We start from the raw sequence: 19,987 nt of genomic DNA, 5'->3' as shown, positions 1-19,987 counted from the left end.
AGAGAATTTCCTGTCGGATATGGTCAATTTTTTCTTTGAAAAATGTGGCCTGATCGTCAGCACAGAGGTCAGTGGTCAGGGCCTGTACTCTTGGACTGAGGAGGTGATGAAAATGTCAGAGATGTTTAGGATTCTTGGATAGTGAGGTAGTGAAGGTGTTGATATAGATTTGTTTGGAGAAGTGAAGGGCGGTGTTGTATGTTTTAAACATAAACTTATAGTGGATGAAATCTTCAGCCAGATTGGATTTTCTCCACAGATGTTTAGTTTCTCTTCATAAGAAAAGTGATAAATGTATGGTCGATTCGATTCCCAACGATCTAGATCGGGGACAGGATACTTGGGGTCCCAACTACTGGTCTAGACTTGCAGTGGAGCAGTGGTTCCACATGATGAGCAATGCTGCTATGGTCAATGTATATAGGACAGACCGATATAACTTACCGTGTTTCCCCGATAGTAAGACAGCGTCTTACTTTCTTTTCCCACTCAAAAGTCCCACTATGTCTTACTATCGGGGGGGGTGTCTTACATTGAAAAAAAAACCTGTGTGGTCGCTGGAGAGCTGTCACACAGACAGCTCTCCAGCGACCAACTATGCGAAGTCCCCTGGTAACCAGGGTAAACATCGGGTTACTAAGCGCAGGGCCGCGCTTAGTAACCCGATGTTTACCCTGGTTACCAGTGTAAATGTAAAAAAAAAAAAAAAAAGTGAGGGGTCATATTTTGTTTTTTCCAGAGGTGATTTTGGAGTTTTTGGGCTGTCAGAAAGATACTGATGACTTCCATCTCCGAGGGCGCCCCAGTGCAGGCTGCAGTAGGCCGGCTCTGGCGGCGGGTCCATGCGGGGTGGAGTAGATGAAGCTGGCCGCTGCTTGCTGCTCCGGAGCGCACAGTCCGTGCGGGGGATGGTGCACCGGGCCGGGGGAGGACAGGACGTGCAGGTATCCGCCGCCTCCTGCGCCAACCACAGCGCCGCCCCCGGCCACGAACCCCCCGGAGAAGCTGGAGCATTTGTCGGGGAGCAGCAGCTGGTCGTGCCCGAGGTGGCTTCCCTTTCTCATGGTACGGAGCCGCCGCCTTCTCCGCTCTCCTCCTTGTGACCCCAGTAATCCGCACTGCCCGGCCTGCACCCTACAAATAGCCGGGGCTGCAGTTAGAGCAGGTGCTGAGGTGAGCTCGTCGGAGGGCTATCGAGCACCGGGGGAGGCATATGGAGGACGGATTGTACGGCTGTGTGTGCTCGGGCCCCAGCTCCGACCTCCCTGCCACCACCGCGGCTGAAAAATGGCTCCAGGAAGCTGACAATGAATGAAGGGATGCGGTTTACGCGCGAAGGTCGGAGCTGGGGCCCGAGCACACACAGCCGTACAATCCGCCTCACAAGGAGGAGAGCGGAGAAGGCGGCGGCTCCGTACCATGAGAAAGGGAAGCCACCTCGGGTACGACCAGCTGCTGCTCCCCGACAAATGCTCCAGCTTCTCCGGGGGGTTCGTGGCCGGGGGCGGCGCTGTGGTTGGCGCAGGAGGCGGCGAATACCTGCACGTCCTGTCCTCCCCCGGCCCGGTGCACCATCCCCCGCACGGACTGTGCGCTCCGGAGCAGCAAGCAGCGGCCAGCTTCATCTACTCCACCCCGCATGGACCCGCCGCCAGAGCCGGCCTACTGTAGCCTGCACTGGAGCGCCCTCGGAGATGGAAGTCAACAGTATCTTTCTGACAGCCCAAAAACTCCAAAATCACCTCTGGAAAAAACAAGATATGACACCTCACTTTTTTTTTTTTACACTGGTAACTAGGGTAAACATCGGGTAACTAAGCGCAGCCCTGCGCTTAGTAACCCGATGTTTACCCTGGTTACCAGTGAAGCCTTAGCTGAATTGTCGTACGGCTTATATTTTTCCAACGTGCAGTACTACGTCTTACTTTCGGGGGTGCGTCTTACATTAGCCGACCCCGCTAAAACCCCCACTACGTCTTACTATCGGGGGTGTCTTACTATCGGGGAAACACGGTAGTTCTATCTCATATGTACATATGTGACCACTGCTCTGAAGTAGGGTCTTGGGACTCTTGTTCTAATGATTGTAGGGGGTCTTAATGTTGGGTCCCCAGCGGTTATTTTTTTATCACTGGACGTGTAGATAGGAGATGTTTTTTGTTTTAGTGGGATAACTCTGAGAACTTTTTTCTTCCCTCTCATTTTCTTCAAACTCATGCTGGGGTCACACAGCCGTAGATTTTCACATGTGAGAGACTCGGTCCAATTATGTTAATGTCAACTCTGTCAGAGTTTGATCCAAGTGTCACCTTAGTGTGATCTGATTCTCTTGCATGAACAGACATTGTTATTGGCCAGAATCATATACCATGTAAGTCTGTATGACAAAATGTTGCTATTTTGCAAGACCTATGCCTAACCCCTACACGAAGCATCACATGCGAAACATACATTGCTAAGGGTGGCTACATACATATTCCCTCATTTTATACTGTCATAGTTTATATAAGGGCTCATTTCCACTGGCGAGAGACAAATCGGTCCGTAATCTGGACCGAAAAAAGGGATGTAGCGTATGCGATTGTCATGCGATTGTCATGCGAGTGTAATGCGAGTGCAATGCGATTTTTAATCGCACCATCCGTTTTACATCCGTATGACATCCGTATGCAATCCGTTTTTTTCTCTGCAACTATTTTTTTACAATCATTTACAAGACCATGGACAGTGTTCTAGGCCACAGAATGGTGATGTATCCGTAAAAAACGGACGGAATACGGATGGTCCGTATTCCGTCCGTTTTTTTTCTCGCACCCATTGACTTGCATTGGCGAGTCTCATCCGAGACTCGCAGCAAATCGCAGCATGCTGCGATTTTTTTCTCAGTCCGATTTCGGCTGAGAAAAAAATCGCAAATGAAAAGACACCTATTGAATAACATTGGTCCGAGTGCAATCCGATTTTTTATTGGATTGCACTCGTCCGTTTTCCTCGCCAGTGGAAATGAGCCCTTACTGTGACTATTTGTACAACTCCCATTACCATCTTTGAGGTTTGTTTCTGACCTCAAGTGTTGTGTTTTTTAAATTTTATTTATACATTATTAATGTATGCTTCATCCTTCTATGCAGGTAGTCTACACTGGCTAATGAATGTATTCACCCCCATTGGTTTTTTACCCATTCTGTTACATTACAACCTGTGTCTAAATATTTTTGGATTCCGATTTGTGTGTGATGCATCAGCACTAAATGGTCTAAGTTTGTGAAGTGAAGTATGAAAAATATAGGCACAAATTTAATTTATGGGATCAAATAACTAAAAATTGGCATGTGCAGATGTATTCACCCCTTTTGCGATGAAGCCCCTAAAAATGTCTGGTGTCAGAAATTATCTTTATAAGTCACATTTTTAGAGAAAGAAAGTCAACCTGTGAGCAATCTAAGTGTCACATGGTCTGTCAGAATATACACTATCTTTTCTGAAAGGCCACAGATGCAGCAACACCATTAAGCAAGAGGCACCACTAACCAAACAACACCATGAAGACCAAGGAGATCTCCAAACAAGTCACGGACAAAGTTGTTGAGAAGTACAAGTCAGGGTTGGGGTATAAAAAAAAAAAAAAATCCCAATCTCTGATGATCCTCTGGAGCATCATCAAATGGAAAGAACATGGTACCACAACAAACCTGCCAAATTTTGCCCACCAAAATTCTCAGCCCGAGCAAGGAGAACAATAATCAGAGAGACAGCACAGAGACAAAAGGTAATCCTGAAGGAACTGCAGAGTTCCCAACTAGAGATTGGAGAATCTGTCCATATCACCACAATAAGCCGTACAGTCCATAGAGGTGGCCTTCATAGAAGAGTGGGCAGAAAAAAAAGCCTTTGCTTACACTCAAAAATTGTAAGTTTTGTTTTGAGTTTGTCAAAAGACAGGTGGGAGATTCCTCAAATTTATGAAGGAAGGTGCTATGGTCAGATGAAACCAAAATTGAACTTTTTGACCACCAAAGCTATGCATGGTGCCAAACAAACATAACTCATCAACCCAAGAACATCATCTCCACAGTGAAACATGGTGTTGGCAGCATCATGCTGTAGGGATGTTTTTCGACAGAAGGAACAGGCAAAATGGTCAGAATCGAGGGGAAGATGGATGGTGCGAAATACAGGGATATTCTTGAGCAAAACCTGTTTCAGTCTGTCAGTGATTTGAGACTTGGATGGAGATTCACTTTCCAACAAGACAATGACCCAAAGTATACTGCTAAAGAAACACTCGAGTGGTTTAAGGGGAAACGTGTAAATGTTTTGGCGTGGCCTTTTCAAAGCCCAGACCTTAATCCAATTGAGAATCTATGATCTGAGTTGAAGATGTTGGCAGATATGCAACAGATACAGACTCATTTGTGTGCAGGAGGAGTTTACACTTTTCTGGCAGTAGATGGCGATGTTGTTACTGTTATATGCTTAGTTGAATGTAATGCTGTGTTAAGAAGCTGATGCATGTACCTTATGTTCTGTGAAGATAAAGTTGAAATACCCCATATAATCTACTCTCACAAGTTTCTTCTGTGACCAAACTATGCAACAGAAGATTGCTGTTCACCAGAGGAAACCATCTAACTTGAAGGAGCTGGAGCAGTTTTGCACTGAGAAATGTGCAAAAATCTCCATGTAACATGTGTAAAGGTCATAGAGAGTTATCCAAAGCGACTTGCAGCTATAATTGCAGCAAAAGGAGCCTCTACAAAGTACTTACTTTAGGGGGATGAATAGGTATACATTCTGAAGTTTTGAGCTATTTAGTCCTATTTGTTATTTGCTTCACAATAAAATGCAGTTTTCAGACGCATCCGCTGCCCATTATGAGTTCCGGGGAGGAGGGGGCGGAGTTCCTGCCGCACATGCGCGGTCGGAAATGGCGGTTCCGACGGACGACAAAGCGTTACATTTAACGTTTTTTCGTCACGACGGGCCGCAAAATCACGATGCATCCGTTGCACGACGGATGCGACGTGTGGCCATACGTCGCAAAGCGTCGCTAATGCAAGTCTATGGAGAAAAAACTCATCCTGCGGGCACCTTTGCATGATGCGTTTTTTCTCCAAAACAACGCATTGTGACGTTGGCCAAACGACGGAAGTGTGAAAGAAACCTTAGGCCTCACACTTCCGTTTGTCATTTTCCGTCACAATCTGTTGTTTTGTGAAAAAAAACGGATCCAGCAAATGTTTCTGCTGGATCCGTTTTTTTTCTCATAGACTTGTATTAGCGACGGATGGCCTTCCGTTTCATCCATCGTGCGCTGGATCCGTCGTAAAATCGCTGTCCATCGGGCGGAGACAACGCACAGAGGAACGTTTTTCTGTACGTTGGAAAATCGCTCAGCGATGGATACTCCGCTGTCCGTTGTTGGCTATAATAGAAGTCTATGGACGCAGGATCCGTCGCTGACTGTCAAAAGCATGAATCCAGTGACGGATGCCGTCTTTTGAAACTGAGCATGCGAGGAAGAATTTCCCGTCAGGGAAATTCTCTCTTGCTCTCTCTCTCTTTTTACTATGCAGCATCAATAGTAAAAAGATATAATGTTAAAAATAATTTAAAAAAATAAAAAATCGTGATATTCTTACCTTCCGGCGTCCACCACAGCCTTCTCGCGGCCCACGCAGCCTTCCCAATGTTCGCGATGCTCGCGTTCCCAGTGATGCTCTGCAAAATGACCTGAGACCGCTACGTCATCACAGGTCATTGTCTCGCAAGGCATTACTGGGAACGCGAGCATCGGGAAGGCTGCGTGGGCGGTGGGAAGGCTGTTGGGAACGCTGGCAGGTAAGAATAACACGATTTTTATTTTTTTTTATTATTTTTAACATGGGTGGTGTTGTGTATGCGTTTTCGCAGCGGAAAAATGTGGCGAAGATGCATACACAACGTGTGCACATAGCCTCGACAGATCCGTGAAAAAAACGGACCCAGTGCATCCGTTTTTTACAATCTGCACAGGATCCGTCTTCTCAACATTTTGACGGATTGTGATGGATTGTAAAAAACGGAAGTGTGAAAGAGGCTTTAACTGTCTCATATAGATTGGAAAATTAATTTTTGTGTCAAGAGGAAAAGTAGGGCTAAAGAAGATGCTAGTTCCCTAAGGATCTAGGGATAATGAAGACTTTACTGAGACGGTAGAGATAGGGAATATGCAGGGCCGGCGTCAGCACCCGGCGCACCTGGGCAAGTGCCGGGGCCCTGGAGAGACAGGGGGGCCCACTCATGCTGTCTGGGATACAGCCAGGGCCGGCGTTAGGGGCCCCCCAGCCACTACAGCAGAAGCTCCACTGATAATCATAATCAGTGAAGCTTCCGATGTAGAGACTGGTTGAGGACCTGTAGTGACATCACAATCATGTGACCTGCCATGTGACCGTGATGTCACCACAGGCCATGTATTCATAGGCCAGTGCACCGTCCTCCTGTCCTCCTACACGGAGCTTCTGAGGGGAGGGAGAGCTAAGACCCGGGCGGCACCTACATACCTGAGCTGTGATGTGAGGTACCATAAGTCGTGCAGCACCCTTTGTGTGTGCTGCTCCTGTGATGGCTCCTGTCAGCTCTTCCTGCTCTTGTCGGCAGTCCCAGCAGAGGAGAGGGCAGGGAGGTGTCTGCTGGGATAGTGCTGCTGGGAGCAGGAGGGCTGCATCTGATACTGTGGAACATCTCATTCCCTCCAGCATAAAGTAGTGTATGTGAGGTGTGTGTAATTGATGTGTGTATAGTGTGTGGTATGTGTAGTGTGTGCTGTCTGTGAGCTATGTGTATGTGTTTATATGAATCACATGTATCAAATGAGCATTTGTTGTGCAGAATGTGTGTGCCATGTATGTATGAGTGTGTGCCATGTATGTATGTGTCGTGTGTGCCATGTATGTATGTGTCGTGTGTGCCATGTATGTATGTGTCGTGTGTGCCATGTATGTATGTGTCGTGTGTGCCATGTATGTATGTGTCGTGTGTGCCATGTATGTATGTATGTGTGTGCCATGTATGTATGAGTGTGTGCCATGTATGTATGTGTCGTGTGTGCCATGTATGTATGTGTGTGTGCCATGTATGTGTGTGTGTGTGTATGTGTATGCCATGTGTGTATGTGTATGCCATGTATGTATGTGTGTGTGCCATGTACATGTGTGTTCCATATACGTATGTTCCATGTACTGTATGTACGTGTGTGCCATGTACATGTACTGTATGTATGTACCATGTATATGTGTGTACCATGTACGTGTGTGCGATATGTACATGTACTGTATGTATGTGTGTGCACCGTGTATATGTACTGTATATATGTGTGTGCCATGTACGTGTGTGTGTCATGTACATGTGTGCCATGTACATGTACTGTATGTATACATTTTTGCACATGTCACTTATTGGGGTCAGTCATCAGCACTACAAATCGACAGTGAATTCAAAACAATGGGACAACGAATACTGATGTGTTGTGATGCTGCAGCCTGCAACCCATTTTGCCCTTTTACAAATGTTCTACGTTAATACTTTCTAATGTTTACTTTAAGGCTGTGTGCACACATTCAGGATTTTTTGCTTTTTTTCCCGCATTTTTTCTCTATAAAAATGCAAAAAAGCGCACACATTAAGCATCCTATTATTAGAATGCAATCTGCAATTTTTGTGCACATGCTGCGTTTTTTTTCCGCGGCGGAATCGCATTCTGGAAAAAACGCAGCATGTTCATTCTTTGTGCGGAATCGCAGGGATTCCGCACACATAGGAAAGCATTGATCCGCTTACTTCCCACATGTGGCTATGCCCACCATGCGGGAAGTAAGCGGATCATGTGCGGTTGGTACCCAGTGTGGAGGAGAGGAGACTTTCCTCCAGGCCCTGGGAACCATATAATTGTTAGAAAAAAAAGAATTAAAATAAAAAATCATGATATTCTCACCTTCCGGCGTCCCCAACAGCCTTCCCGCTCCTCGCGATGCTTCCATTCCCAATAATGCATTGCGAAAATGACCTGTGATGACGTCGGTCTCGCGAGACTGCTACTTCATCTGGGGTCATTGTCGCAATGCATTATTGGGACCGGAACATCGCGAGGAGCGGGAAGACTGCCGGGGATAGGCAGCATCAATAGTAAAAAGTTGGTCACACTTGTCAAACAATGTTTGACAAGTGTGACCAACCTGTCAATCAGTTTACCAAGCGATGCTACAGATTGCTTGGAAAACGCTAGCATTCCGCAAGCTAATTACGCTTGTAAAACGCTAGTGTTTAGCAGGAATATGCTTGCCCATTCCGCATGCGATATACCCGCAGCAGGAGTTACAGAATTGCCGTGGAAATTTCCGCAGCAATTCTGCAACATGTGCACATAGCCTAAAAAGTTTTCCACAAAAATTGGCATATAAGGGCTTGACTTATATAAAGCCCCTCTGCTGTATGGTATTGTAGAATTTACAATAACTATCACTCATGTAAGAAGTGAATTCTGGCATTGGACTATACCTATATTTCTCTGCTGTAGCTGTGATTCATGAATTGTGGTATGTGTTAAAGGGGGGGCCCAGTGAGACTCTTTCGCCCGGGGCCCTCAAAAACCTGGAGCCGGCCCTGGGAATATGGTACAGAAAGCAGGATGGAGACCCCACAGTGAGAGGTGGCTATTTTGCAGATCAGGGATCACTATGCAAGAGCCAAATTACCAGCCGGAAAGACAGATAGTGGCCTCATAAACGAGAGACAATCTTAAGGTTGAGTATACTTCAGTTTATGAAACTCATGTGTGTGTGTTTTCCTCTGATGTGGGGTGTGAAGGACTCGGCCGTCACACATGCTGACAATACGATAACAACACTTAGAAGCAGATAGTCCATACTGTTTTTCCATAGATGGAGCTTGGTTTTCATTCACTCCTCATATATTTGGTTATTTGTGAGTCGTGACATGTGAGGAGATGACTTTCCTGCATTTTATGCTTCTGAAGAATGGCAGGAACTCACCTTCTCATCAGAAAGGAAATGACTAAAGCCGACATTTCTAAGGAAGAAGACAATAGTCTCTGGGAGGAAGGAAAAGCCATCGGAGGCAGCTGTGACACTTGAGGTTCCTGTGACACAGAGACACTCCACCTGCACTTATCCTGAGACATAATGAAGGGAAGATCTCCTCACTCTTTGATCATACAACCAAGGAACAGAAATCCTGCATACAAAGCTGCTCAGCAGAACCATCAGCTCGTAATCCCAGAAAGTGACAAGAAATTGTGTGAAGTCCTGGCAAACAGCATAGAGCTTTGGTGGCCACGGGAACCATCAACATATGGCCCCTCTACATGATCTTAGCTGCCATCTTGGCTCAGATCATACTGAATCTCAGCAGAGAAAGAAGGAAAACATTTAACTACTTTCATCTAAGTATATGGAAAGGGAAAATAAAATACAATCATACATACCCCAGGTAAATGTCAGGAGATTCATAGATCATCCATTACAGTGACAGCCATATAGTTCTCATAATAGTGCGTCATCCACAGATCCCCAAAACAGTGCATCATCCACAGATTCCCATAAAAGTGCACCATTCACAGATCCCACCATACGTGTGTCATCCACAGATCCCCCAAAACAGGTTGTTATCCACAGATCTCCCATAACAGTGTGTCATCCACGGATCACCTGTAACAGGTTGTCATCCACAGATGCCCCATAACAGTTTGTCATCCACAGATCCCCCAAAACAGGTTGTTATCCACAGATCCCCCATAACAGTGTGTCATCCTCGGATCACCCGTATCAGGATGTCATCCACAGATGCCCAGTAACAGTGTCTCATCCTCAGATCCCACATAGCAGCGTGTAATCATCAGATCCCAGTGTGTCATTCAGAGATCCCCCATAACAGTGCGTCATTCATAGATTCCCTCGAAACAGTGCATCATTCATAGATCCCCTATAGCAGTGTGTCATACACAATACCCCCATAACAGTGTGTCATTTACAGATCTCCCATAACAGTGTATCATTCATAGATCCCCTATAGCAGTGTGTCATTCACAGATCTCCCTGTAATAATGCATCATTCACAGATTCCCCATAACATTGTATCCTTGACAAATCCCCACATAGCAAAGCGTCATCCAGAGACCCCCTACAACAGTGTGTCATTAAGAAATCCGAAATTACTGTGTCATCCGGAGATCCCCCATAACAGTCTATCATTAACAGATTCCCCACAGCAGTGTGTCATTCTCACATGCTCCATAACAATGTGTTATCCAGATAATCACCATAGCTCAAAATCATAAAGGTATGACGTATCTCAGGAATATGATATCTTTTTGTATATTAGAAATATCCCTTTAACCACAAAACTACTATAAATTTGTAAGTGTATACTCCTTTTTTAAGTTCTGGTCTTGCAGGCATAATACAGTAGCCACGACCTACACATAATACATCACTAGTAGAACAGGAAATGTGCAGCCACACCATAAAACAACCAAACTTATTGCTCATATTATCCTGGATGGTATTTGTTGAAAGGAAAGTTGGCAACCCTAATTACATTGTATACATAACAGGTACACACGGATCATGCACTAGATTACATACATTATACATACACGCTGATCTGTGCCCTGTATTACATTACATACATAATACATACACACTGACCTGTACCCTATATTACATTACATACATAATACATACACACTGACCTGGCCTGTATTACATTACATATATTATACACACATCAACCTGTGCTCTGACCTTTATTACATTACATATGTTAGATATTCACACCACAGACATTACATACATTATACATACACACTGACCCACGCCCTGTATTAATTACATACATTATACATACACACTGACCCATGCCCTGTATTAATTACATACATTATACATACACACTGACCCATGCCCTGTATTAGTACATACATTATACATACACACTGACCCACGCCCTGTATTAGTACATACATTATACATACACACTGACCCACGCCCTGTATTAATTACATACATTATACATACACACTGACCCATGCCCTGTATTAGTACATACATTATACATACACACTGACCCATGCCCTGTATTAGTACATACATTATACATACACACTGATGCATGCCCTGTATTAATTACATACATTATACATACACACTGACCCATGCCCTGTATTAGTACATACATTATACATACACACTGACCCATGCCCTGTATTAATTACATACATTATACATACACACTGACCCATGCCCTGTATTAATTACATACATTATACATACACACTGACCCATGCCCTGTATTAATTACATACATTATACATACACACTGACCCATGCCCTGTATTAGTACATACATTATACATACACACTGACCCATGCCCTGTATTAGTACATACATTATACATACACACTGACCCACGCCCTGTATTAAATACATACATTATACATACACACTGACCCATGCCCTGTATTAGTACATACATTATACATACACACTGACCCATGCCCTGTATTAGTACATACATTATACATACACACTGACCCATGCCCTGTATTAATTACATACATTATACATACACACTGACCCATGCCCTGTATTAATTACATACATTATACATACACACTGACCCATGCCCTGTATTAATTACATACATTATACATACACACTGACCCATGCCCTGTATTAATTACATACATTATACATACACACTGACCCATGCCCTGTATGAAATTACATACATTATACATACACACTGACCCATGCCCTGTATTACATTACATACACTATACATACACACTGACCCGTGTCCTGTATTACATTACAGAAATTATACATACACACTGACTGGTGTTCTGTATTACATTACATACATTATACATACACACTGACCCGTGTCCTGTATTACATTACATAAATTATACATACACACTGACCGCTGTTCTGTATTACATTACACACATTATACATACACACTGACCCGTGCCCTTGTTACATACTCACACACCAGAGACATCACATTCATTTTATGGTACATACATTGTATTTCTGTTTACTAAGTCTAAAATCTTTATTAAGAGAGAAGAAATAAGCATAGAGGATCCTGCACTGAGGATATACAGTTGAAACCAGAAGATTACATACACTATATAAAAAGACACATGTACATGTTTTTCTCAATATCTGACATGAAATCAGAATAACCCTTTCCCGTTTAAGGTCAATTAGGATTACCATAATTATTAATATTTGCCAAATGCCAGAATAATGAGAGAGAGAATGCTAGGAAGAAGCCATTACTCTAAAAGAAACATAAAAAAGCCAGATTAATGCTTGCAAATGCACACAGGAACGAAGACCTTAATTTTTCTAGACATGTTCTGTGGTCTGATGAAACTGAAATTGAACTTTTTGGGCATAATGACCATTGTTACATTTGGAGGAAAAAGGAAGAAGCTTGGAAGCCTAAGAACACCATCCCAACTGTGAAACATGGGGGTGGCAGCATCATGTTGTGAGGTTGTTTTGCTGCAGCAGGGACTGGTGCACTTCACAAAATGGAATCATGAGAACAGAAAATTATGTGGCAATACTAAAGAAACATCTCAACACATCAGCCAGGAAGTTAAAGGTGGGTGGAAATTGGTCTTCTAAATGGACAATGACCCGAAGCATACTGCCAAAATGGTAACTGTCGCGCCTGTTGCCTCTCCCCCTGACCGCCGACATACTTACCCAGCCTTGCGTCCTCCTGCTGCTGCCGCGTGTCTTCCGGGTCTTCCCTCGGCTCCTGCCGTTCCTCCCTGCGCGCACCTGGCATGTGTGCGTCCTCCACTCTTCCGGTCTCCTCGCCATCTCCTGACTCCCATCGGGTGCGCATGTGCACTTCGCCTTCTGGTTTCTGTGGCGCACGCGCACCTCCACTGACTGGTTCTCGGTCGCTCCGCTCCTCCTTTCCTTGACCCTGGAGATTCCTGACCCGGAAGTCATGTGGTACTCCTCCTATTTCAGGTAGCCTCTCCTCCTGTTCCTTGCCTGATTATCAATTGTTTTTTCGCTTGATTCAGGTCCCTCGCTTTCCTGCTTTTCTCTGTCTACCTGCTAGCCAGTCCTGTACCTGGTCCTGCTTTGTTTCCTGTGCCGTCTACCCCTTACTTCCCTGTTTGCCCTCTTAGCACCTTTCGTTTGTCTCTGTCAGCTCCTTGTCAGTTCCGTGTTCCCTGCATGTCCTTCTGCCCTCTTCCCTTGTTTGACCATTAGTAGCCTTCTCCTGTAGTCCCCAGTCTCCGTTATTCATTTCCTTGTCCGCCTATTCCTTTACTCCTACCCTCTGTCCCCAGGTATCAGCTTCTGCGGCAATAGTCTCCCATGGGCCTGCCCCTGACCCTCCCTGTATAGGGGGTGGTTTACCAGGCCAGCTCACCCTTGGGAGGTTCGATGTCGCAGTCCTGCGGGTTCACCTTAGGAGTTTCTCTCTCTCCTTAGTCTCAGACCTTACACTAACAAAGTGGCTTAAGGATAACAAAAATCAAGGTTTTGGAGAGGCCATCACAGACCCCTGATCTCAATCCTACTGAAAATGTATGGGCACAGCTGAAAAGGCAGGTGCAAGCAAGGTGACCTACAAACCTGAATCACTTACACCAGTTTTGTCAGGAGGAATGGGCCCAAATACCAACCAACTATTGTGAGAAGCTTGTGGAAGGATATCCCAATCGTTTGACCCAAGTCATTCAGTTTAAGGGCAATGGTACCAAATACTAATGAAATGTACGTAAACTTTTGACTTTGCTGTAAGTAATAAAAATATCTTAAATCATTCTCTCTCTCATTATTCTGGCATTTGGCAAATATTAATAATTATGGTAATCCTAATTGACCTAAAACGGGAAAGGCTTATTCTGATTTTATGTCAGACATTGGGAAAAACATGCATATCTGTCTTTTTATATAGTGTACGGAAACTTCTGGTTTCAACTGTAGATACCCCAGCTCATTATAATCAGATGTCATGTTCATATATGAACTGTTTCCATTAATAGTTAATGAGGACCTATCTCCTCTCCTCGCATGTCTGTCTGTCTTACCCATAAAATAACAGTTCTGGATCATCAAATTCTTTTTTAATTCGGTGTTCTGCTGTTTCACTATTATTCCACTTGGAAATCTAATATATAAAGCTGAATGTGTGTGTATGTATGTGTGTATGTCCAGGATTGGCATCTGCACCGTCGCAGCTACAGCCACAAAATTTTGCACAGTCACACGTCTGGACCCTGAGAGCGTCATAGGCTATGTTGTGAGATGAAATTTTAACCTTGCACTTTCCAATTCACCAAACAATTTTGCCCCTATACATAATGGGGAAAAAGTGAAAGGAAAAGTGTTGGATGCAAATTGACAGCTGCCAGATGTGAACAAGGCAGGGGGGACTTAAAGAATGAGAGCGATGGCGCCAAAGAGTATATACCGTACAGTGGCTAAGGTGGGGCCCCGACATTGGATACTCACCACACACGGGGATATGAACACACAAACAAAATGCGCCACACACTACCACGTGCTTGAACACGTATACCACCCTCAGCACACATTTCACCACACATACACTAACCTCGCCACATAAAAGTCGAAACACAAAAGTCACCGCTCAAAACACGCCACGCGCAAAATTCGCCACATGCAAAACTCACCACATGCAAAACTAGGCTCATGCAAAACTAGCCACATGTGCAAAACTCACCTCATGAAAAACTCACCACACGCAAAACTTGCACACGTGGAAAAATTGCCACATGTACAAAAGTTGCAACACATGCAAAAGTTGCCTCACACAAAACTTGCACATACTCAAAACGCACCACACATAAAACTCGCCATGCGCAAAACTCGCCATGCGCAAAACTTGCTGCACACAACTTGCTACACTAACCTGTCACATGCAACTCGACACACAAAACCTATCTCACAAAAGTCACTACATGCATGTCGCCACACGCAACTCAACACACACAACTTGACACATGAAACTCGCCCTAAAACACACACAAGTCTGGTATTATCCTTCAAAAATAAAAATCTGATTAATAAGCAGACAAACTACAAGAGCAACAAATGTACCATATAGGAAATATGGCAGCTATCAGTCACATGACCTGTCTATTATGTGTATGTGTGAGCTAATATATACTGCCAGGGGGGAGGGCTTCCTGTTGGCTGGGGATTTATCAGGCTGCCAATTTAGCTTACAAATACTGAGATAAAAATACTGACCAAATAACGTGTGAACGAGGTCTAATACAGGAGGAGATGACATACAGGTACGTACTATATACAGGGGAGATGACACACAGGTATATACTATATACAGGAGCAGATGACACACAGGTATATACTATATACAGGAGGAGATGACTTACAGGTATATACTATATACAGGAGGAGATGACACACAGGTATTTACTATATGCAGGAGGAGATGACATACAGGTATATATTATATACAGGAGATGACTTACAGGTATATACTATATAGAGGAGATGAAATACAGGTATATACTATATATAGGAGGAGATGACATACAGTTATATACTGTATAAAAGAGATGACACATAGGTATATAGAGGAGGAGATGACATACAGCAGGTATATACTATATACAGGGGAGATGACATACAGGTATATACTATATACAGGAGATGACATACAGGTATATACTATATATAGGAGATGACATACAGATATATACTATATACAGAAGAGATGACATACAGGCATATACTATATACAGGAGATGACACATAGGTATATACAATATACAGGAGGAGATGACATAGAGCAGGTATATACTATTTACAGGGGATATGACATACAGGTATATACTATATACAGGGGAGATGACATACAGGTATATACTATATACAGGGGAGATGACATACAGGTATATACTATATACAGGAGATGACATACAGGTGTATACTATATATAAGGGAGATGACAAACATGTATATACTGAGGGGAAAATGAGAGGTGTGAGGTGAAAATGAGAGGTGTGAGGTGAAAATGAGGTGTGAGGTGAAAATGAAAAGGTGTGAGTGCAAAATGAGAGGAGTGAGGGGAAAATAGTGGAGTGATCAGAAAATGACAGATGTGAGGTCAAAATGACAAGTGTTAGGGGGAATGAGAGGAGTGAGGGGGGAATGAGAGGAGGGGGAATGAGAGGAGTGAGGGGGAAAATAAGAGGAGTGAGGGGGAAAATGAGAGGTGTGAGGGAGAAAATGAGAGATGTGAGGGGGAAAATGAAAGATGTGAGGGGGAAAATGAGAGGCGTGATGGAAAAATAAGAGAAGTGAGTTGCTATAACTAACCACAGATATTTACTATGCCCAGGCAACGCCGGGCTCTTCAGCTAGTTTATGAATAAAATGACAATTAGGTGGCAATCAACACCATTAACACAGTGGCTCACAGCCCATTCATCTGATCATGTTAGCCCAATGACTCTCAATATTGGGCTAGACTGTTTACATGGGTAAAAAAATACCTGTTTTGAGTAATGAAGGGACACGTTTTGGAAAGACTGATCAACCATTTCCTTGACTACGGATGAAGGGAAAAGTTTTGTTTTGGAGAAACTGATCAATCATTTCCTGCACTAGGGAAGTCACTAACACATGGCCTTAAATATGCTTAGTACCACATTTAGTCTCCATACAGATTCGATAAGTACATTTGTTGCCCCCTCATTCCTCCCCTCCACCAAAGAAAAAAAATACCTTTTCCAGTGCTAAGCAGGTGTCGGAACCGGCTACATTGCTCTGCTCAATGGTCAATTCCTCCATGTGAAGATGGATCTCTGGTATTTTGACTCTGTCAAGGGGCAGTTGGTAAGATGAGCCCGACAATGACTTTATAAGCTGCAGATCATTCAGAGACTGTGAGGGTCTAATCCTGGGCTGCAGCTCTGGGGGGCTCATATAGCTAATCCGCTTTAGGGGATCCAAAACTTTCTTAGAATTGTGAAAAGTTCTCAGAGGACCCAACTTGTGGTCAGTGTTGAGAGTGTCCCGCATCGCCCTCTGCTCAGTCGTCCTGCAATTCAGCTGTGATAAGTCAAGTAATGACTGAGATGATCCTTTCATGACCAGACGCTGCAGCTGCATATTGCTTGCTTTGGCAGTGCCTGCATTGTGTTGACTGTCCATAATTGCACCTTCTTGGCCACCAGAAGATGCACTTTCGTGTGGCTGTGCTGGCACAAATGTGTAGCTGTACTGAATACAAGATGGCTGTTCTGCGAGATCCTCTGACATCGTCCACGAATTGTCAGTGCCATAGGAGCCTCGACCAATGGAGGACAGGACCTTGACATACTTTGCAGGGATGTAGAAAGGCTTGGACTTGTGGTCTTGACAGACCTGCCACCAGTGCTCATTTGTCCTCTTCAGTAGAATGTAGCGCTCATGCGGCTTTATACAGACAAAGCTGCCATCTTTAGCCGTGTACTCAAATCCATGCTCCACCAGGACATAGTCCTTGTCAAAAGTCCCGGCACTCTGCATCCTGATGGCTAGTATTTACCTATAAAGGTGAAAAATAATAGAGATGATTACTGGGACAGGCTAGGCCTAGCGTTCTATATCATAGGGCCGAATATGACAGGAGACTAAGCGAGAAGAGACCTGTGTACATGTCTGACATTGCTGAAATTCAATAGGAGGGGGCATGGAAGGCAGGTAATGCACAGTACCAAAACTGCTCCAGAAAAAAACTCTGCGGGTAGCACATATAGAAGAACTGCTAGCTGAAATTCCCTAATATGTAAATGAATGTTTTCGACCAGACTGCAAATATATAAGTTGGGGAACTGGAATGAGGTGTGCGTCAAGGTGACTAATACACACCCAAAACACCAGGGCCATGTACATATTATCCATATTTGGATCCACAACACTGGAAATACGCACAGTACCCACCGTTGGTCCAGGGAAGAGACAGGCTACCGGGAATCAATGCTTCGACCTTCTGGGACTCAAGAACATTCTTACAGACAGGGCAGAGGAAACCATTCCCCGGATGCTTGTCTAGGACAATCCAGAGCTGACAATCTACTACACCTCTGGAAGGAAAGTTTTGGTTACTGGGCGGACATACCACAGAGCCTTCCTCACTTATTTCATCTGCTCCATCGTCCGTCCTGCTCCTTCCTGTTCACTGTGCATTTGTGGAGACATAACAAGTGTGTTGAGCACAGGAAAAGTGGGGGGTTCCTGTGTGTGTGATCGACGACCCCATAACCCCCGCCCATCAGATGCTGAGCAATAAAGATAAACACACGGTGAGGAAAATTTATCGTCACGTGTGACACAAAATGCCGCGTCCATTGTGGCTCTAATGAAAAGTGTCACAATCTATTCATATGGTGAAGGAAGGGAAATATTAAAATCACAGCTCATAAAAATCAGCAACCAAATCGGTGCCTTTCCAACATCAACTGCAACACCTGAGAGAGTAGTCCAAAGTTCTCCTTACCTGCTTCTCCTCACTGCATCGTAACCAGGATGAAATGGCTGAAGGGTGTGCCAGGTGCCAGCTCAGAGTTGGATGCAATCCCTAAGGATTCCAGAGGGCATCATGAAGGGCATAATCCAATATACCAAAAAAGGCAGTGCTAGAATAATAAACTGTGTGGGATGGGTACAGTAGTCATAGAGTATAGTGCTAGGACTGGTAAGTGGCAATGTGGCTTAATGTAGTATGAGAACAGTATAGTGGAAGGGTACAGTATGTGGGGCAGTGTAGGATCAGTATTGGGGTAGAGTGAGCAGAGTAAGATCAGTAGATGAGCAGGGTGCAGTATGAGGGCAGTGTAGGATCAGTATAGGGACAGTATGCAGTGTGAGGGCAGTGTAGTATCAGTAGAGAAGCAGTGTGAGGGCAGTGTAGACTCAGTAGAGAAGCAGGGTCCAGTATGAGGGCAGTGTAGGATCAGTAGAGAAACAGGGTACAGTATGTGGACAGTGTATGTATGATTAGTGGGCAGTATGAGGGCAGTGTAGGATCAGTAGAGGAGCAGGGTGCAGTGTGAGGGCAGCGTAGAATCAGTAGAGGAGCAGGGTGCAGTATGAGGGCAGCGTAGAATCAGTAGAGAAGCAGGGTGCAGTATGAGGGCAGTGTAAGATCAGTAAAGGAGCAGGGTGCAGTGTGAGATCAGTAAAGGAGCAGGGTGCAGTATAAGGGCCATGTAAGATCAGTAGAGGAGCACGATGCAGTGTGAGGGCCGTGTAAGATCAGTAGATGAGCAGGGTGCAGTGTACGGGCAGTGTGGGGATCAGTAGAGGAGCAGTGTGCAGTGTGCGGGCAGTGTGGGGATCAGTAGAGGAGCAGGGTGCAGTGTGAGGGTAGTGTGAGATCAGTAAAGGAGCAGGGTGCAGTGTGAGGGCAGTGTGAGATCAGTAGAGGAGCAAGGTGTAGTATAAGGGCCATGTAAGATCAGTAGAGGAGCAGGGTGCAGTGTGAGGGCCGTGTAAGATCAGTAGATGAGCAGGGTGCAGTGTGAGGGCCGTGTGGGGATCAGTAGAGGAGCAGTGTGCAGTGTGAGGGCAGTGTGGGATCAGTAGAGCAGCAGTGTGCAGTGTGAGGGCAGTGTGGGATCAGTAGAGGAGCAGGGTGCAGTACAGAATCAGCACTGGTCTGGGCGTTGTGTGTGAGAGCGGTGTTCGGGCAGGTCTCAGCAGAAGCTGTGTATCAGCTTGCCTGCACTCTCAAGCATTTCCTGTTGAACAGACTAAACCAACCACTTAACCTGATATTTTATTCACTTCCTTGAACAAAAAAAATGATAAAACCCTAACCCAGGAAACAACCCTGAACTGTCTAAACCAAAACCTCTGCACAATGAACTTATTCCTACCAAAAAACCCAATACAGCAGTGATTA

General features: G+C 44.6%; 1 protein-coding gene across 4 annotated transcripts in view; it reads right to left on the bottom strand.

The window, feature by feature from the left end:
- Positions 1-19,743, bottom strand: part of ARHGAP27 (Rho GTPase activating protein 27) — an 82,026-nt gene extending 62,283 nt beyond the window's left edge. For 2 of the 4 annotated variants that reach the window (XM_077253314.1, XM_077253317.1), the window contains exons 1-2: positions 18,581-19,743; positions 16,825-17,629 (exon numbers count right to left, since the gene is read on the bottom strand). In XM_077253314.1, the coding sequence (XP_077109429.1) occupies positions 16,825-17,610 (786 nt within the window). In that variant the 5' untranslated portion in view covers positions 17,611-17,629; positions 18,581-19,743. Of the gene's footprint in view, positions 1-16,824; positions 17,630-18,024; positions 18,173-18,202; positions 18,259-18,580 lie in introns of those variants that run through there. The other 2 variants (XM_077253316.1, XM_077253315.1) reach the window with 2 other exon arrangements.
- Between the last annotated feature and the right edge of the window lie 244 nt (positions 19,744-19,987).

The sequence above is a fragment of the Ranitomeya variabilis genome, chromosome 4, assembly GCF_051348905.1.
Source record: "Ranitomeya variabilis isolate aRanVar5 chromosome 4, aRanVar5.hap1, whole genome shotgun sequence".
Classification (NCBI taxonomy): domain Eukaryota; kingdom Metazoa; phylum Chordata; class Amphibia; order Anura; family Dendrobatidae; genus Ranitomeya; species Ranitomeya variabilis.
The sequence above is the reverse complement of the archived record's forward strand: the minus strand, read 5'-3'. Positions and strand labels throughout refer to the sequence as shown.